Source organism: Denticeps clupeoides, chromosome 20, assembly GCF_900700375.1.
Source record: "Denticeps clupeoides chromosome 20, fDenClu1.1, whole genome shotgun sequence".
In the NCBI taxonomy this organism is placed as follows: domain Eukaryota; kingdom Metazoa; phylum Chordata; class Actinopteri; order Clupeiformes; family Denticipitidae; genus Denticeps; species Denticeps clupeoides.
The window spans coordinates 5,965,306-5,985,386 of record NC_041726.1 but is presented as its reverse complement, the minus strand read 5'-3'; the positions used below and the strand labels follow the sequence as shown (position 1 = coordinate 5,985,386).

Here is a 20,081-nt window from a genome sequence, read left to right as displayed (position 1 = left end):
ATCGATGCCTCGCATAATGCGTTATGAGGGCAGCGGGTGTCCGATGGGCATCCACTCGTCCGTGGACTTTTAAATGATGAAGTATGAACTTTGGCTTCCTGCCTGCCGCTGAGTGCACCGAATGTTCTTAATGGACAAATAGTTAAATAATGAAAAAATGGGGAACAATTGAAGCTACCAGGAAGACGCAAGAAAGACCCACTGAATTATTTCCCATTTGACTTATTAATATTTAACGGAGTAATCAATACAAAACAAAGGCTGTATTGTGGAGCAGCCCTTGCAGTCATGACAGGATATACTCAGAGCAATCTGCCAGGGTCTTTTTCTCACATAACAGGAGAAGAAAGAAGACTCTGAGTCACTGTCACACAAGCACTTCGCCAGCAGGGGATTCAGTTGCTATGGAAGCCGTCTCTCCCTCGCAACCCATTATTCCACCATACTGACGCAGCTTGTAATGGGAAACACAAGCACAATGTCGGGGTCAGAGTCCAGCCAGGCGTCCGCCCTGCAGCGTTTTCATTTTCTTTTTCATGCAGACGGACACGAGGCCTTGCAGCCTACTCCGAGTTCCTGATGTTGGTCCATGTGCATTTTGCCGATGATGCTCTGACCAAGGGTTTGTGTGCCTGTGAAGAAATGTTTTCAAAGTGAAGTGATTGTCATTGTGAAACACAGGAGCACAGGACACGCTGAACACAGTGAAATGTGTCCTCTGCATTTAACCTTAAGCCATTTAAACCATCACCCTTGGTGAGCAGTGGGCAGCCATGACAGGCGCCCGGGGAGCAGTGTGTGGGGACGGTGCTTTGCTCAGTGTCACCTTGGCAGGTCGGGATTCAATCGGTCACCACTGCCGTCCAGTAGGCCACCACTGCCCCTCAGTTTTGCTGCTGAGCGAGTGGGTCTTAATGAGATTTACCTTCAGGGACAATATGTATTGATATTTTAAGCAATAATAAACTTCCACAAAATCATGCATTTAATATCTTTTTTGTGTGTCTTACTAGTTAACAGGTCCCCCCCCCAGGTCAAAAAATGGCTTAAGAGTTTTGAAACAATGTCTAAAATTTGTCCTTTGGTAGCCCTCCACTGACGTAAACCAGAAGCTTCCATGTATCCCGAATGCAAATGGTCCTGTGCAAGTTGGAGTAGATTGATTTCTGGGTGGGGCTGAGCTCCTCAGCCAGTGATTTGCATAGCAGTTCTCACAGCTGTGTTTCTCTCCATGGAACTATGGCCGGTGCAGTTGTCCGGGTCTAGGTGTGAATGGTTGGAATGCAGATGCATTGTGATCCAGACTGCTCAAATGCCACGCAAGGCACCAGACCCACTCACATTCTACATCGGCACTAGAAATTTAACCTTTTACTTTCGTTCAGTCCATTCAGTGCTAAATAACATGTTATATTTGTAGCAAAGTGCATATGTTAACATTGTCTCTAATTTAGATTAGTTAGTTAAAAAAAATAATAAAGTGAAGTGATACACAGCAGCACAGCACACAGTGAAATTTGACCTCTGCATTTAACCCATCACCCTTGGTGAGCAGTGGGCAGCCATGACAGGTGCCCGGGGAGCAGTGTGTGGGGACGGTGCTTTGCTCAGTGGGACCTCAGTGTCACCTTGGCAGATTGGGATTCACACAGGGAACCTTCTGATTATGGGGCCTTAACCACAAGGCCCCCACTGCCCTAGTAAGTAGTTAGCACTAGTTAAATATCCCCCACGTTTTTACAGCATTTAGCATACAATCTTGTCCAGAAAGTGAAAGTGAAGTGATTGTCATTGTGATACACGGCACAACATAGTCCACATCTGATCTTCTTACCAGTACAGCTAAACTTAAGCCAACAACTGCTGTTTAACAACTGCTGTTTTAATCAGCTGAGTTATATACCACCAAAAGCCCTACACAAGTGAAAAGAATCTTACATTTAAAATCTAAAAGTACAGTCGGGAGAATAATCGTAAGTAAGGATTTCTTTTAAATGGAGAAGTTATATTAATATTTAGGGCAACTTACAATCAGTAGTTTCAGGGACAGTCTCCCCTGGGGACGCTCAGGGTCAAGTGTCTTGCTTAGGGACACGATGGTAGTAAGTGGGGTTTGAACCTGGGACTTTGTGGCCTTCTGCTTCATAGGCGAGTGTGTTACCCACTAGGCAACTACCACTCTATATGTATTTCAGGTTATATGTATTTTGTCCAGAAGATTCCCTAAAAAGGGTGTGATTTTAATTATTGCTTGAAGAAGAAGGCTGCAGGAAGCTGGTTTCAGTACAGTCTGGGTGCATATTTTGCGCTTCTTTTGAAAGGAGTGACTCAAGTTTAATCAGTGCGGACCTATAGGAGGGAGCAGGTCCATTTATCGCCCCGAGGGTAAATGTTTCGTCGCATGTGAACCTTTTGAATCGTTGTAGAAAAGTCTTGCAGCAGCATTTGGGATGCGCGGAGACCTTGCACCGTCAGTGCTGCAGCGACATCTAGTGGCTGCATTGTGCCACGACATTGAAGGGTCTTTACAATGGCAGTGTTCTCCAAGTCCGAACAAAATTAATCAGAACAACGCCTGTTTTTTTGGCCACGATCATTTCTTGATCATTGATAAAGTGAATTATAAATGCCTGCCTTTGGTATTATCCACAGAAAGTCATTTTCTAATTACCTAATGTAGGCAAGTGTCGACTTCTTTGAGAATGCTTCTCAATTTACATTTTGAAGACCTCTGCAATGAGCTGAAATTCACAAAGCATCTATATGCTTTTGTATCTTTCATGTTGGATGTTGGTGACCCCAGATGGGCTCAGAGGCATTAAAAAAACACCCCAGCATTTCTGCTTACACACACCGGCCTCATGGTGGCACAGTGAACAATTCTGTTACCGATCGGTGAGGAAACCGTATTAGGGATCTGATAAGAGACAATTCACACTCTACTTATATTATGTGTAGAACATGCACGTCTATTATAGCTCCATTTACCATTTGCACCTTCAGTATTCATTTCTGAACTGCCTGTCTGTCTTCTTTGTGTCTGCAGGCTTTACTTGCTTTGAATGTCATCTGTCATTGCACTTTGATGAATGTTGCCTGGTTTGTCGATGTTGCACATGTGCACTTTATCTCAGTATTTATTTGAATGTTACATGTAGCACCAGGTTTTGGAGAAATGTTGTTTCGTTTCACTATGTACTGTCTAGTTAACTAACTTTTCACCCTTCCAAGAACAGTCGTGGTTTTCAGGAAGATCCCTACTGACTGAAGATCCCTATAAGACTGCTCTGACACTTTTACACTTTACAAGCTCTGTTGCACTACATTGTTTACATTGTTTACATGGTTATTGTGGTATTTAATGTTACTGTTTGTATTTAATGTTACTTGTATGCACCATGGGTCTCTGTATGTCCTGTAGATGTGGCACAATTGACAATAAAGTTGACTTTGACTTTGACTAACCTGTATGTAGCTGAAATGACAACAAAGCTCAACTTGATCCTAAACTTCATGGAGCTGGATTGCTCCTAATTTGGATAATTTACTAAACCTTCGCCATTCATTTTGCCTACAAAAACTAGTGCGAGATCTGCCAGGAGAAAGAAAGTTTTCAGAGAACTTTTAATAATGAAAAATGTTTGATTTCGCACAGGCAGGCAGGCAAAGGCTGAGAAACACAAAACCTTTAACTGAGAAAGTTGTGATGACAACAATACAGCAATCTCGTCACTTGTGGCTCCAGCTAATCAAACTGTCAGCAATGGAAAGATAATCATCACACAGCTACAGACAATTTTGCGTCTGCGATCCACTACATGTGCATACCTTTGGGGGGCAGTGGTGGCCCTAGCAGGTCCACTGCTCACTAAGGGAAATGGACTAAATGCCGAGACACTGTGCTTGCTGTGTATCACAACGACAAAAGCAATCACTGTCACGTCACTTTGGACGCAAGGAGGAAACCGGAGAACCTGGAGCAAACCTGCGCCAACACAGGGAGGGCATGCAAACTCCACACACAAGGTCTGAGCCGGGAATCAAACTCACAACCTCGTGAGGCATGAGGTCACATCACTAACTACTGTCTACATTTTGTTGCAATTGTCCATTAGTATTTGTCCAAGTATTTACACATTGTAAATATTATTTACACTAACTAAACAGTCCTTTTCATCATGTTTGTACAACATGTTTATATCATTTACATTTACAGAACAGGCCAAAAGTTTGGACACACCTTCTCATTCAATGTGTTTTCTTTATTTTCATGACCATTTACGTTGGTAGATTCTCACTGAAGGCATCAAAACTATGAATGAACACATGTGGAGTTATGTACTTATTAAAAAACGGTGAAATAAGTGAAAACATGTTTTATATTCTAGTTTCTTTGCTCTGATTACTGCTTTGCACACTCTTGGCATTCTCTCGATGAGCTTCAAGAGGTCGTCACCTGAAATGCTTCTCCAACAGTCTTGAAGGAGTTCCCAGAGGTGTTTAGCACTTGTTGGCCCCTTTGCCTTCAGGTCCGGTGACTGTGGAGGTCAGGTCTTCACTTTTTGTTAAGTACATAACTCCACATGTGTTCATTCATAGTTTTGATGCCTTCGGTGAAAATCTACCAACGTAAATGGTCATGAAAATAAAGAAAACACATGGAATGAGAAGGTGTGTCCAAACTTTTGGCCTGTACTGTATATTTACAGCATTTATCAGACACCCTTATCCAGAGCGACTTACAATCAGTAGTGACAGGCATGCACAGTCCCCCTGGAGACTTGCCCAGTAGTAAGTGGGGTTTGACTGAGTGACGTGTGGTCTTCTAGGTCAGGGTTCTAGGTCAATCAACAGCAAAGGCTAAAGAAAGCTTTTCAGCTGTGGGTATGTCGGTATTTTGAATCGCGTTGATGGACGGAACGGAGGATTTCTCGCTCTCCTCCTCCTCCTCCTCCTCACATCACCAACGCCTGTCGTCCCGCACTCCGCCCGGGCCGCTTCGGCAATTTGCGCCGCGCATGCGCACCGCGGCGCGGCGCCGCCGTCCCCCCGCGCATGCCCAGTTAAAAATCCCCAGGATCTGCTTTAAATCACACAGAAGACAGCGCACCCTCGACGGTCCGCGGACAGCTACGCACCTCTCCCGTTTCTCAAATTAGCACCCATCAGCTTCGCGATACCGCCCCCAATTTCAGTGTCGGTACGGAGCCGCCAGGCCGGGACAGAGACGGAGAGAGAGCCCTCGGCCATGGAAGCGCTCGGACCCGGTAAGCGGAGCGAACGCGTCGCCCGGTGACAGTGCGGCGCGGCCCGACGCGCTTCCTCACTGGGGGCCGCGGCTGGCCGCTGGCTAGGCCGCGGCGGCCGGGACGAAAACAAGCCCGCCGTGTCGCCGCCGAGTCCACGCGTCGTCAGCCCCGGCGTCGTTTAAAAGCAGCAGGTGGGCGCCGTGCGGGGGTTTAACCGGGAGAAAAGAACCGTCCCTTTCCCGCACTCCTGAATGGGCGCACGTCCGTCCGCGCCTGTGCCCAGCGGGGCTGGCGGCGCTTTCGCTCTGCGTCGCGCTGGTTCCGAACCTCCCGTCCTCCTTTTGGTTAAAACGGTCATTTCGTGTTTGTGCGTGTAGGTTTTTTATTTTATTTTTTTATTATTTTTTTTTAATCGAGCTCCGCATTATGCGGTGTTTTTATGTAAACACGACGGTGAGGGTGGGAGGGAGGTAGGGAGGAAATAATAACGATAATGGGAACCGTGACTGTAACACGAATTATGACCGATAATAATACGCGGGCCGCGACAACACGCCAGCAAACTGCGCATCTCCCGGTGCGCATTCGTCGGTCCGCGTCGGGGAGAACGGCGCCGCGGCTCCCCCGCCGCCGAACAATGCAGCGCCGCTCCGACGGCGGGGAGGTCTCCTCGGACGTCGCCGTCCCCGGACGGCCCGGAGGAGGAGGTGGGGGACGAGAGACGGGGCTCCGAACGCACGCTTCGCCATTTACATCACGGTTCTTCCGCGTAGCGATTTCCTTTCAGCGCGCCGCCTCGCCCTCTCTCTCTCTCTCCGTCTCTCTCTCTCTCTCTCTCTCTCTCCCTCTCTCCGTCTCTCTCTCTCTCCCCCTTCAGCGTGGACGTGCACGCAGGAAAAGAAGCGTGTTTTTTAAAAGGCGTGAAGCCGAATAAATGAATGGCGCTCTGCACGTGCGCGGTCGCGGGTAAATTGATTAACAACAAGAGAAAAAAAATAGAATAAATAAATGTAATAATAATAAAAAAAAAAAATTCTATTTAAACGTGTTCAGGCGTGATCTCTGTTTACGTCGCGAATGGCCTTTATGTCGAATTCGGTTGCGTTTAAATGCGCTTTGATTTATTATAGTCTGCCCTATAATTGAGCACTAAATCCAAATGGCTGCTTTTTAATTAGTATGACTTATTTACAGGCGTTCTTTGAACTCCAGTGCTGTTCAACTGTTGGTTTCATTTTAATAAAACCGCATTTCTTTGTGCGAAGCGCGTCTGGACTCCACCGCGAATTCCAGACGGCGTGTGCGTCCCTTTGTCGTGCCAGTGAGCGAAGTGACAAATTTGGAATAACGAGTTTCCGCCCTGCTCGCCGGCCAAGGAGACCGGGCCGCGTCCACGAATACTTATCGGTCCCCGCTGTCCATTGAGTAATCCAGGTGATCTGTAGGTGACCGTGTGTCAGGCGCGCTCAGTGTCACCACGGGCTCACCGCGCCCTCCGCCTTGTCGGCAGTCTAAGCCGCGCTCCCCTGCCGTTTGTGGAGGCCGTACCCTGAAACCCGCTACGCCGACCGCTCACCTTCAAGCATATTTTACCGTAATGTGAATTTGTCTTGTAAAACCCAAGCAAGACCTTCATTATATTGTCCAATTTTCCATGAATAAATCAGTAAAAAAAAAAAAAAAATTATTGCTTCAATCCAAACTCTAGTTAAAACTAGACCTAAAATGCATGTGATCATGTTTGCCTGACACAATCTCCAAGTTGGTCTAAACACGGCCGGTTATTGTGGTTTTTCACTCCTGCATTTGTATGCTAGGCTGGACCAAAACCGGCCTATGTCTGTATATGCGTGGTCCACACTTCCATTTCTGACCTTTGACCCTGATGTGACTGCACCTCATCTCATTAGCAAAATGAGCAAAACGTGCCGTATGCATGAAATGTAAGTAGCCGTTAAACTGGTACTGTTTTGCCCAACTCTAAGCTGTGGCATAATACCAACCAGGAAAATGCTGAGTTGCGCGTTGCCACCTATCATGGTGGAGTCCGCTGTACGTTGCCCAACAAATCGATTCCTCTCCCGTGCCCCCTTCCCCATATGACGACGCCGAAGTTGTGCATTGTAGTTTTCCGAAGGAACCGTTGTTTTTGGGCACGGTTGCGGTCGGAGGCGGGGCTCTGGCATTCCACCTCTCTGCCGCCGTGACACGGGGCTCAGCAAGTCGCCAGCCTGTACGGCAGCTGAGGGGCCTAAATATAGAACGGCCTCTGTTTTTGGTGAAAGTGCGCATCCTTGTGAAGCCGCAAAGCGGCTATGCAAGGTTTGCATAGAGGGGTGTCGTTTCCCCTAAAAAAAAAAAAAAACCCACCCAGCCATCCACCCTTCCGCTTCACTTGCTAACTGGGGCATGTTAGGACATGGGGTCGAGTCCCAATGCAAGGCGCTTGCCAGTTGACAAAAGCAGGGACGCACACCCCCCCTCCTCCTCCTCTGGTTTTTACCTCAAGCGTGAAACCAGCCCGCCGGCCAGAGGAGGGTATCATGGTACGAGCGAGGCCTGGCGGCCGCTCGAGCCGGACGGGCTCGTAAGGGATAAATTGCGGCGGGGTTTCGGTGCCGCTGGGGCACGGCTTGCGACTAAATCCCCGTCTTGGTTACCCCCCATATGGCCCTTCTGTCTGTCTTGAGCCCCTGTTCTTTGTCTGGTTAGCTTGTAAGTTTGAGCGGCTGCGTGGGAGTTTGGTTGGGGCTTGAGAAAAAGGGAGGAGGGTAATTGGGCTGCTGTATTGTTGTTCTATTGTCCTGCGGCCACTCGTGCTAGAGGTCTCCCCGGGTCGTAACAGTTTGCCCTTTTGTGATAGAGACGTGAATGCCACTTGTCTACAGTCAGTCGCATGCTGTAAAAAAAAATAAATAAAAAAAATAATATTGAAATAGTTCAATAATAATTGAAACGTTTTTGTGTCCCACAGGCCCGCCTGCTCCTACCTCACTCTTCCAGCCACCACGTCGGCCCGGCCTGGGCACCGTGGGGAAGCCGATTCGCCTGCTGGCCAATCACTTCCAAGTGCAGATCCCCAAGATCGACGTCTACCATTATGACATCGACATCAAGCCTGAGAAGCGGCCAAGGAGGGTCAACAGGTACGGTGATGGAACTTAATTTTATATTGTGTGTGTGTGTGTGTGTGTGTATATATATATATATTTTTTTTTTTGCTGTGAATTGAGTATTTTAATGTCATGGTGATCTTTCTACCTTACAGAGAGGTGGTTGACACCATGGTCAGACACTTCAAGATGCAGATCTTTGGAGACCGGCAGCCTGGATATGATGGCAAGAGGAACATGTACACGGCTCATCCACTACCCATTGGAAGAGACAGGGTAAGACCCCACCCAGATATCTGCCCCCCCTCGTATGGTTTCTTTATGACACTTTTGAACAATGTGTGAATTCCCGTCCAGGTCGACCTGGAAGTCACGCTTCCAGGCGAAGGGAAGGACCAGACCTTCAGGGTGTCTCTGCAGTGGGTGTCGGTGGTTAGTCTGCAGATGCTCCTGGAAGCCCTCTCCGGTCACCTGAACGAAGTTCCCGAGGACTCCGTGCAGGCGCTGGATGTCATCACCCGTCACCTGCCTTCCATGAGGTGAGTTTCCCCACATTTCAGCCACGGCTGCAACAGCAGAGGCAAGTCGGTTGAAACTACCGTATGAATTCCCTTCTCAGGTATACTCCAGTCGGCCGGTCCTTCTTCTCCCCACCCGAGGGCTACTATCATCCGCTCGGTGGGGGCAGAGAGGTGTGGTTTGGGTTCCACCAGTCCGTCCGTCCAGCTATGTGGAACATGATGCTCAATATTGACGGTAGGAGTCAACGAGCTCACAAAGTTGCACTATGCGGTTCAACTACGATTCATATATGCGTAATTGTGTCATGAATAGCGAGGGTAGAACACAAACTTAATAAAGTAAATAATCCCCTTTAGGATTTAGTGGACAGCCATGAAAGGCTGTTAGGGGAACCTTGAGTCAAATGATTTTTCCACGTGTTTCTCTTTTACGCTGGGTGTCCAAACGTTTCCTGTTTATTCTCGCCTCCACAGTTTCAGCAACAGCTTTCTACCGTGCCCAGCCTGTGATCGAGTTTATGTGTGAGGTCCTGGACATCCAGAACATCAACGAACAGACCAAGCCCCTCACCGACTCGCAGCGTGTCAAGTTCACCAAGGAGATCCGAGGCGAGCGGCGGAATCACACGGTCCCACATTTAGACATGCCAGACAATGCTCTCCTTCACAAGGCCAAGCAGCAGACATAGGAATTGCAGCTATTTTCAGCTCAGGGCATCTAGATGCACCCTGGTCTTGCCAAGGTCAGGACTTCCTACATCCGATGTCGGTGTATTCAGTCCGGCTTATGAAAAGACTCTCTTCAAAGTTTCTCTCCTTTTGGTATGAGTCTTACGAACAAATGATGTCAGGAGCGAATAAAAGGGAGAGAGACCATGCAAATTATGCCTAAACGTGCAAAATATTATTGCTTCTGTTTGGACTTGCACTGTGACTATGAACCCGAAGGCCACAAATTCCCAGCTTCAAACCCCACTTGCTACCATTGTATCCCTGAGCAAGACACTTAAGCCTGAGTGTCTTCATGGGGTCTGTCCCTGCCACTATTGACTGTAAGACACTCTGGATAAGTCGTCTGATAAATTTCCATAAATGTTAATGTAGGACCATAAACAGCTAATACAACAGATAACAATCACTACATCTAATGTTTGAGGAGTACGTTACAGGACACATGACATGTCTTCTCTGTCTCTTTTCTTGTTCAGGACTTAAAGTGGAAGTTACGCACTGTGGTCAGATGAAAAGGAAGTACCGGGTCTGCAATGTCACACGCCGCCCAGCCAGCCACCAGACGTGAGCGCAATCCTTTTGCTTCCTTTTTTTTGTAATTGCGCCTCAGTGTCAAAGGTCATAATAAAACATGCGTTTCCTCTCCCTCCACTAAATGTGTCTGTTTTGTTCATCATGCTGGCGTAGGTTCCCCCTCCAACTAGAAAACGGCCAGGCCATGGAGTGCACCGTGGCCCAGTACTTCAAACAGAAGTACAGCCTGCAGCTCAAATATCCACACCTTCCCTGCCTGCAGGTGGGGCAGGAACAGAAGCACACCTACCTGCCCCTGGAGGTCAGTTGCAGGCCTCGACCCAGAGACCACACCGCCCCGTTCCTAACATAGTCTGATGTGACCGATTTACATGTACGCTCGTTATAATGTTCAGCGCTGGACGCCCGCCATTTGCTAATTAATGGTTCGGTCCCCACGGACAGACATATAGTTCAGTTTGTTGCCCAGGGCTGCAGTGGCACTAGCAGGCAGGATTTGCTCAGCTTTATGGGTTAAGAGGTTGGACAACTAGATTACGGTCAGACCCTCAATGATTTCTCTTGAATAGGCCTCCTAAGATGAACCTAGAACGTTACAGAAAACTGGAACAGCGGTTTGTCTAGTATCCAGATATCTGCAGTTCATTAATTGTCAGTCAAGAGAAATGCAAACGTTCCAAATTTGCAGTGAGATTTGGTAGTGAACAGTGGTCGCCAACCCTTCTTGAGTTGAATATAGGGTGGTAGTATGAACCAGGAGACCCAGGTTCAAATCCCACTTAGTACCATTGTGTCCCTGAGCAAGACACTTAACCCTAAGTTGCTCCAGGAGGGGACTGTACCTGTAACTACTGATTGTAAGTCGCTCTGGATAAGGGCGTCTGGAAAAATGCTGTAAATGTGGTGGAATGTGGAATGATCTAAGCTGTGCAGGACTGGTGTCCTCCAGTGCCAGGGTTAGTGACCCCCTGTATTGAAGCTATATTTTTTATTTATTTATTTAAAATCTCCAATGTGTGACCCTTGAAAATGTAGCCCTATATTGGTTTATGTATGAAGTGTTCGCTCCTCCCACTTGAATTGATAGACAAGTGCACGTGAAATTTTATTGGAAAAAAAAAAATTTCCCCCTCCCCTGTTCTCCGTAGGTATGTAACATAGTGGCCGGACAGCGCTGTATAAAGAAGCTCACCGATAATCAGACCTCAACGATGATCAAAGCCACGGCCCGCTCTGCACCTGATCGGCAGGAGGAGATCAGTAGGCTGGTGAGTGGGTAGAAGCTGTACGATTCCCTTAATCTTTATATGAAACCGTAAAAGCAGAAGAGTTCTGAGCTGTTCTCAATATATGAAAAGCCATGTGGAAATCAACTTTGTACCTGTTGTTTTTGTTTTTAACCACAAAATCGTTGTCAGGAATTGTTACCATATTCTGGATTTTGGTTTTTAATAACCGTTCTGAACGAATGCACCCCAACCTCAGGTACCAAAATAATATATATATTTTTTAAATCATGCTAAAAGATCCACTAGCCTATGAATAGAGTATCCATTTCTAATTTAGATTTAATGTATCTGTGTTTTAGAACGAATTGGAAAAAATTGTGTGGTGCTGGTGAGAGGTTTTAATGTAGAGAGACTCGTTTTGAGTCACACCCTGTTTAAATTACACTCCTATTCCCGCACTCATTGTTTCCTGTCCCTACCACCCTCAGGTCAAAAGCAACAGCATGGTGGGCGGACCCGACCCCTACCTGAAAGAGTTTGGCATCGTTGTGCATAATGATATGACTGAGGTGACTGGGCGGGTCCTCCCAGCGCCCATGCTGCAGTATGGGGGCCGGGTGAGTACAGACACTGGGAGGGACTGTGGCAGGGTGAGTACTGGAGCACTGGGCAGGGTGAGGTAAGGGTGGGGTGGGTGGTCCCCTGGGAGTGTGCGTGTGTGCGTGAATGAAGGCCTGGCTGGACTAACCAAAAGGAGAAGAGGATCAGATTCAGCTTAAAAAATAATAATAAACTAAATAATATATAATCTCTTTTGCAAATTGAAAATATAATGTTTGCTCTGATTTGAGTTCATTTGAATGTACTGTTAATGTTTATTCTTATTTGAGAAACTGTTTGTGGAGTCTGATTTTCATCTCTAGAAATGGCTGAAAGTGGATGGGGAATCCCTAAAAAGAGCTGCTTCTCTCTTTGAAATAACACCACCTCCCGCGTTCAGCTTACACCTTTTAATGGCTAATTTAAAAAAAAAAAAAAAAAAACAGCACGAAGGATTCTTCTGCTGTTTTGTAAGAGAAAAGCAACTCTTACTTTCTTTTCCACAGGGTGCTATGCTGTCTCTCATGATATTGCGCTGTAATTAGACATTGTTTTATAGTTGGGTCTGGACAAAACGTGTCGGTGCCAGTGTTAAACATGGCAGTGATCTGTGCTTACTTAGGAATGGCTTGTGTGTGTATTACGAGTTATTAGAGAGATGTGCTCCCCAGTCTTCAGGGCGCCCCCCTCCTCAGAATAATCAGCATGACATTCATTCAAATCTCTTGAATATTTTAGCCCTGAACACTGGAGCCGAGCATTAGAAATGTATAAGAAATATTATTGAACTGCACATTTTCGGTAGCTTGTCCAGATTTATAAAGCTTCTTCTATTTATAACTCTTCTTGGCTGTGTAACACTGCATGTTTTAAACATAGGAAGTGTTAAACCTGTGATGCGTTCTGCTACATCCTGCCATTGTTAAAGGGCAGGGGGTGGACGCTTGTGTCATGTCTGTTTGGGGCAGGGTGGCTGGGGATGATTTGTCTCTGCTGTCCCCCGGTGGGGCCGAGGGGTTCACTAAGAGTGTAGGGACTCTCTCCCCAGAACAAGACGGTGGCCACGCCCAACCAGGGTGTGTGGGACATGAGGGGGAAGCAGTTCTACGCCGGCATCGAGATAAAGGTGTGGGCCGTGGCCTGCTTTGCCCCTCAGAAGCAATGCCGAGAGGACCTACTCAAGTAAGAGCTGACCCTCACCATGTCACCATAATCCTTCAAATAGTGGCAGGGTCTTAGTAGTAGCCTAGTGGGTAACACACTCGCCTATGAACCACAAGACCCAGGTTCAAATCCCGCTTACTACCATCGTGTCCCTGAGCAAGACACTTAACCCTAAGTTGCTCCGGGGGGGGGGGACTGTCCCTGTAACTACTGAATGTAAGTCGCTCTGGGTAAGGGTGGCTGATAAATGCTGTAAATGTCTCCAAAAGCAGCCTTAAAAAAAAAAAAAATGGCTTCCTCCCAGTAGTCTTTTATTAGTCTCCAGTATGGGCCTGAGTGAAAGTGCCATAAAATATTATCTGCTGTTTATACTGTAAAGTAGATAATTATAAGCTGAGGATAACTTAGGACATTAAGTATATATTTTTCCTCCCTTCCTGATGTGCTTAGGAGCTTTACGGACCAGCTGAGGAAGATCTCAAAGGATGCTGGGATGCCGATCCAAGGGCAGCCCTGCTTCTGCAAGTACGCCCAAGGAGCCGACAGCGTGGAGCCCATGTTCAAGCACCTCAAGATGTCTTATGTGGGGCTGCAGCTGATTGTGGTGATTTTGCCAGGAAAAACACCAGTGTATGGTGAGGAACAGTCAGCTAAAAGTTGAACTATTTTAATAATGTAACTATTGCAATGAAAACTTTGTTTCCGCTGACAACTCAAAGCACCGGCGACGATTTGCCATAATTAATTCTCTCTTGATTTTCCTACAGCGGAGGTGAAGCGTGTGGGAGACACGCTGTTGGGCATGGCCACTCAGTGTGTGCAGGTGAAGAACGTGGTGAAGACGTCGCCCCAGACCCTGTCCAACCTCTGCCTCAAGATCAACGCCAAGCTGGGCGGCATCAACAACGTGCTAGTGCCCCACCAGAGGCCTTCCGTGTTCCAGCAGCCGGTCATCTTCCTTGGTGCAGACGTCACGCACCCGCCAGCAGGCGACGGGAAGAAGCCGTCCATCGCGGCGGTGGTGGGCAGCATGGACGGCCACCCCAGCCGCTACTGCGCCACGGTGCGCGTGCAGACGTCTCGGCAGGACCTGTCGCAGGAGCAGCTCTACAGCCAGGAGGTCATTCAGGATCTGACCAACATGGTGCGCGAGCTGCTTATTCAGTTCTACAAGTCCACCCGCTTCAAGCCCACGCGCATCATCTACTACCGCGGGGGCGTGTCCGAGGGCCAGATGAAACAGGTCTGTGGGTTTGGGGGTTTTGGACCCAGCACAGTCCTTCATTGTGAAATGCTAAGTTATTTTCTAGGCATAATTTTGTTGTCTTGCTCTGCAGGTTGCGTGGCCCGAGCTCATAGCCATCAGAAAGGCCTGTATCAGCCTGGAGGAGGACTACCGGCCTGGCATCACTTACATCGTAGTGCAGAAGCGTCATCACACCAGGCTCTTCTGCTCCGACAAGGCTGAGAGGGTGAGGGACGCTTAACACCCAAAACCCAAAAACGCTAGAATACATTAATAATAATAATAATGGATTGGTGTGATCATTACCGCATTTTTAATGCTGTTTCCTCTGCAGCTTCTCTTGGAGTTTACTGCCACCTGCTGTACTGAGATGGCACAGAACAATTGTTAGCCATGCATCAAATGTTTTTCATTCATGTACTTGTACAAGTTAACAGTTGTGTTACTATCATGAAGACCCGTAGAAACCTTTCACCAGCTTTTCATTCTGAAGTTTTCTGAATCATCGGATTCGTTGTGTGTGTGCTGCTCCTTTTAGGTTGGAAAGAGCGGCAATGTTCCAGCGGGTACCACCGTGGACAGCACCATCACACACCCATCTGAGTTTGATTTTTACCTGTGCAGCCATGCTGGTATTCAAGTGAGTACATGCGTTGTGCATTCTGAATGTATGCATCATTTGAACAAAAGGGAAGGGGTGGTAGAAACTCCATCCAAAAATCTACCTTGTGACATGTTATCTATACTCTATTATCCTGTATCAGTTAAAGTTGAACAGACAGCAGAGCTGTTCTAGTACCCCCCCACCCCCCTTTCTTCGGGAAAATTCAACTTCTTAAATGTGAATTGTCTACACACATTATTGCAAGACTTCTTGATTCTGAGCGCCACGTCCCGCAGGGCACCAGTCGGCCCTCACACTACCACGTCCTGTGGGATGACAACTGCTTCACAGCGGACGAGCTGCAACTGCTCACCTACCAACTGTGCCACACCTACGTGCGCTGCACTCGCTCCGTTTCAATCCCAGCGCCAGCTTACTACGCTCGTCTGGTAGCCTTCCGTGCACGTTACCATCTGGTGGACAAAGACCATGACAGGTACGCATATCATGTGAATAGAGTGGTAGAGACGTTCATGTCTGAATTGTAAATATGAGGCTACGATTTCTTTCTTGATGTTTTTGTCTTGTGAATTTTATAGTCTTGTTTTCAGCATAGGCTGTTGTACAGCTATATATTAGATTAAATTTAACTTTATTGTCATTACACATGTACAAGTACAGGGCAACGAAATGTAGTTTAGGTCTAACCAGAAGTTCAATAAGCAGCAAGTGCAGGGTACAGTGATATGTGCAGGGGATGGAAAATAAATATGAACATATTTATAAAAAATATATATATATATGTGTGTGATCGATATTCTCCTTTTCTGTACACCTTATGTATTATTTTTCTCGCTGTCTCACAGTGCGGAGGGCAGCCATGTGTCAGGCCAGAGTAACGGCCGAGACCCTCAGGCTCTGGCGAAGGCAGTTCAGATTCACTATGACACCCAGCACACCATGTACTTCGCCTGACCCAAGCCAGCAGGAGGCGCTCTATTTTTTTTTTTTTTTTTTTTTTTTTGTCCCCCTTCCCCCCCCCCACCTCTCTGTTCATTCTCCTTCTGTCTGCGCCTCTCTCGTCTTTCTCTGTGCATCTTTATCTGCACCAAAGCGGTTCTGAAGCCAGCGGACCAGTCCATCACAGTTGAGCGGGTTGGTCCGGTCTGAGCCGCCCTCTACCAGCAATCCCACACTGAGAGACCATCCGGTTTCCAATGCACATAATTTAGTCAAAAAAAACAAAAAACACACAAAACAAACAAAAAAATGAGCCATTTTTTTTTTTCTCTTTTTTTTCTTTTGTAAGATACACTGAGTGAAACCGGCTCCCATTGGTCAGGGCAGCTCTAGCTCGCACAGCTAAACAGGACTCTCCACTTTTACCTCAAGCCTAAGCTGGCTGAAAACGTCTATGGGGGTGGGTGGGGCAGCTTGCATGTGATGCGGGGGAAAATGGTTTATAAAACTTTTTTTTTTTTTTTCCTTCCTTCATTTTTTGCTTTTTTAAATGGTGTTTTAACTCTGTCAATTATTTTATAAGCGAGGTGATCTGGGTATCCATTACCCATTGCTACTCTCTTTCCTGTTCTGCAGTGTGTGTGTGTGTGTCTGTGTCTGAGTGTATGTGCAGGCCACTGAATTGTAAAGGGAAATTGAAGTCAACTGCTGTAAATGCCTCAGTGTTTTTTACATTTACACACACATATATAAATATATAACAAATATTGCATCTATATAAGCAGATTTCAATAGATTCTACAGGCTTGTATAAGCTGGCGGTCTTGTGTAGCAGTAACAGTATCTGGTCCTTTTCCATGTGGCAGAGGTGGGCACTGAAGCCCCTTGGGAAGGTCCATACCCTTTTTTTTTGGTGGGGGGGTACAGCATTGAGGTTTAGGCAGGCCATATGACATTGTGTGGGTTTCACGATCTTTTGGGTTGTGCGACATTAGTTTTTTCCCCCTTCTCTCTCTTTTTCTCATCCTTTTATGCATTTATATATATATATTATGAAATCAAAATTTGTAAGAGTTTAATATAAATGACATTTTGTGGCTATCTTAATTGTTAGATCTAGATAATTGTTGCTCTTATTGTTAGTTGTTCCTAATACAGTGGTATCAGACTCAGTTCAGACTCAGATCAGTGATCCGTTGTACAGCGCTGAGAGAGAAGCGTTTTTTTTTTTTTTTTTTTTTTTGTGCGTGCAGCAGAATCCGATATGTAGCGATATGGATGTGGCAGTGGGCAGAAGTGCTTTCAGGAAATTTGATTCCTTTTGGCCCGTGATTCATTACAGTCTGTCTTCTTTAAGGACTGTGGCATACAAAACTAATGAGGCATTTACTCTTTTTCTACTTTTTAAATTGCAAAAAAAACAGGGCTAAAAGGATTCGAGAGTGGGGAAAGCGTTAGCAGGCAATTGTATGAAATTTTTACACTTAACGTGTTTTTAATCACTGTCGTGCGTGTTTTGACTTGTATCTCTATTTATGAGTCTGTACTTAACGGTGTTCTTTTATGTAAAGAAATTTTGAATATACACGAGGAAAAAAAAAAAAAAAAAAAAGATGCCAGCCATTCACACTCACACAAACATCAGCACTGCCCCTTTTAGGACTAGTTCATAGTGGACTGAAATGCGTCTACCCTGTGAGGCCTTGCACTTCATGGGTGCAGTTTTTGGTGGGGTGGCGCGCCACGCCTTGTCGGGGGCGGACAAGGCTCGGCAAAAACTCATTTGTAATAAACCACCGGTTAAAGCAGCAGGTTTGCTACGATCGAGTTTGAGCTGCTTGCCTGCCGGGAGAGCGTGGACGCCACCCCTGGTCAGGAGAACGAGACAGAGGAGGGTCTAGAAAAATGACCCAGGGGCTTTTATGGGAGGCCACAGTGGACAAACTGCCCACGCAGCCGAAAGGAGGGGTTGCACTGATGTCACTGTTCCCTCATAGGCAAGGCCTGTTCTGACTTAGTCACAGAAAGCGGGGAAGCTGACTGTAAATTTGTTTAAATTTTTTTTTTCTTTTTTTTTTTTTTTTTTTTTAATAATCCTAGAAAAACCCCATTTATCAATGCAAAGCAATATAATACAAGCAACTTCTTTTTCAGATAAGAAAGAAAAAGCTATAATTCTCTTTCGCTGACGTGGCTTTCGCTCTTCCTTTTTTTTTCCCCCCCGCATTTGTTTTCCCCTGTACATGTTGTTTTTTTGCTTGTATCAATCAATGGGAATGTGCATTCAGTGAAATAGCTCTTTTGTTCTTTCTTTCTTTCTTTTTCTTTCTTTCTTATAGATCGTTTGCTCGCCTGCATGCCAGAGTATTGTCCTAAAAAATTTCTTAACAGACTATTTATTAACAGAGTAAAGAAAGAATTTTTTTTTTTTCTTTTTGGGGAAATTTTAATGAGACTGTTTTAGGGTAGCAATATTTCAGTCTCTTTTAAAGACATTTTTAAAAAGTTAACAAAATCTTCAACGTCAGTAACTGTGGCACAAGTTTATCTAGTGAGGTGTGAGGAGGGAGGAGTCTCAGTTCACAAACTCAAACGAGGTACATTTTTATTATTATTATTCTTTCCCTTCAATCAGGGGCTGGCAACCCCTCTCCCAACTCCTCCACCTCCTCTTCATCCCTCACTGCTCACTTGCTGCCACTTGCGGCTCACAGGTTTCAGACCTGTGCAGATTTTTTATTTTATTTTTTTTTTTGCCGCTGCATTCGCCAGGCAAACCACCCACAAGCGCACTTCCTCTTTGTGGGACGGGGCCTGGTGGAGCAACCGGCAACAGGATTACCTCCTTTTTAAAAATCTCTATCCATTCTTTCTGTGCCCCGGATTTCAAGAGAGCATGATTTTTATTTTTTAATATTTCTCTTTTTACTATAGAATGATTGATTTTATTATGTCAATGTGCATTGTAATACTTTTTTTTTTTTTTTTTTTTTTTTTTTTTTTTTGGTTCCAGTACTGATGTGTAGCTCTGTGCTGTTTTAAACTCTATAGTGTTCTGAACTGTGTGACTGTCAAGTAGCAATAGTCGGCACCCTATTTGACCTGCTGGGGGCGCTGGGGGGCTTTAGCCAGGCTCTTCTGACCGGGTGCTCAATCAGTTGCTGTATTGCTATGTGACAAATTTATTATTATTATTTTGCTTCTTTTTCTTTCTTTTCATTTTTTTTTCTTTTTTTTTAGCCTGCAGGGAATATTTGTGTTTATTGTGCAAAGTAATAAATTGGTATTTTATGCCTATATCGTATCAAATGTGTGCGTCTCTTCATTCCTTGACTATATCAGTGTTTACTAATCATGCAATAGAAATGATTACTATTTTAGCGCTTTATATTTTTACTTTTAACACACACACTCTTCTGCCATTTTAATGGACCTTATGTATGTTCAGTTTGAAAGGAATTTTATTTAATTTATTTTTTTTGTTTCTGTAATATGATTTATATACAGGGTGGGCCATTTAAATGGTTACACCTTAATAAAATGGTTGGTGACATTGAACACATTTTATAAGTGGTCAGAAACTTGTAAATAACTCATGGAAAAATAAAGTTACGTTAAAACCAAACACACTGTTGTTTTTCTTGTGAAATTACCAATAAATTTGATGTCACACGACCCTCTTCCTGACAAGAGGGTCCGAGAGTTGGATCCAAGATAACTGACTTAAAAATGGCCACTATGGTCACCACCCATCTTGAAAAGTTTGCCCCCTCACATATACTAATGTGCCACAAACAGGCAGATATCACCAACCATTCCCATTTTATTAAGGTCATATAATATTCATATAAAAGGCCCATCGTGTACATTCTAATATATTCAGTTATTTAATTTACTTTTGGTAAACGCCATTATCCAGAGCTATTTACAACGTGCTTTCATGTTACCATCAGTTCTTGTTCACAAGGACTCCCAACTATGAATACAAATAATTTTATTCATGTATTTTTTTTTCTTTACGTAAGTCAGACTTTAAGAAAGTTAGTTTAAGTATTGACTAAAGTCTTAAGTTTATTCTTCCACTGAGGGGCTGCGACAGAGAAGAGTCTGGACGAGTGTCTTCCTCGTA

At 45.4% G+C, this 20,081-nt stretch overlaps 1 protein-coding gene across 2 annotated transcripts; it reads left to right on the top strand.

Annotated features, from left to right (window-relative positions):
• Positions 1 to 5,089: 5,089 nt before the first annotated feature.
• Positions 5,090 to 15,985, top strand: ago4 (argonaute RISC component 4). Of its 2 annotated transcripts, none has more exons than XM_028963589.1 (17): positions 5,090 to 5,267; positions 8,224 to 8,395; positions 8,518 to 8,638; positions 8,720 to 8,901; positions 8,982 to 9,118; positions 9,358 to 9,492; positions 10,092 to 10,179; positions 10,303 to 10,450; positions 11,298 to 11,417; positions 11,867 to 11,995; positions 13,027 to 13,160; positions 13,593 to 13,777; positions 13,910 to 14,385; positions 14,480 to 14,614; positions 14,927 to 15,028; positions 15,289 to 15,488; positions 15,859 to 15,985. In XM_028963589.1, exons 1-17 carry the CDS (start codon positions 5,249 to 5,251, stop codon positions 15,965 to 15,967), a joined length of 2,592 nt encoding a protein of 863 aa, XP_028819422.1. In that variant the 5' UTR covers positions 5,090 to 5,248; the 3' UTR covers positions 15,968 to 15,985. The 2 variants fall into 2 exon arrangements, with proteins under 2 accessions (XP_028819422.1, XP_028819421.1); XM_028963588.1 differs by having other exon boundaries at positions 11,867 to 12,028.
• The last annotated feature ends 4,096 nt before the right edge of the window (positions 15,986 to 20,081 follow it).

Coding starts and splice junctions, on each gene's coding strand:
- ago4 (XM_028963588.1), top strand. Junction 11,418..11,866: donor AGGAGGAGATCAGTAGGCTG/GTGAGTGGGTAG, acceptor TACCACCCTCAG/GTCAAAAGCAACAGCATGGT. Junction 15,029..15,288: donor GCAGCCATGCTGGTATTCAA/GTGAGTACATGC, acceptor CACGTCCCGCAG/GGCACCAGTCGGCCCTCACA.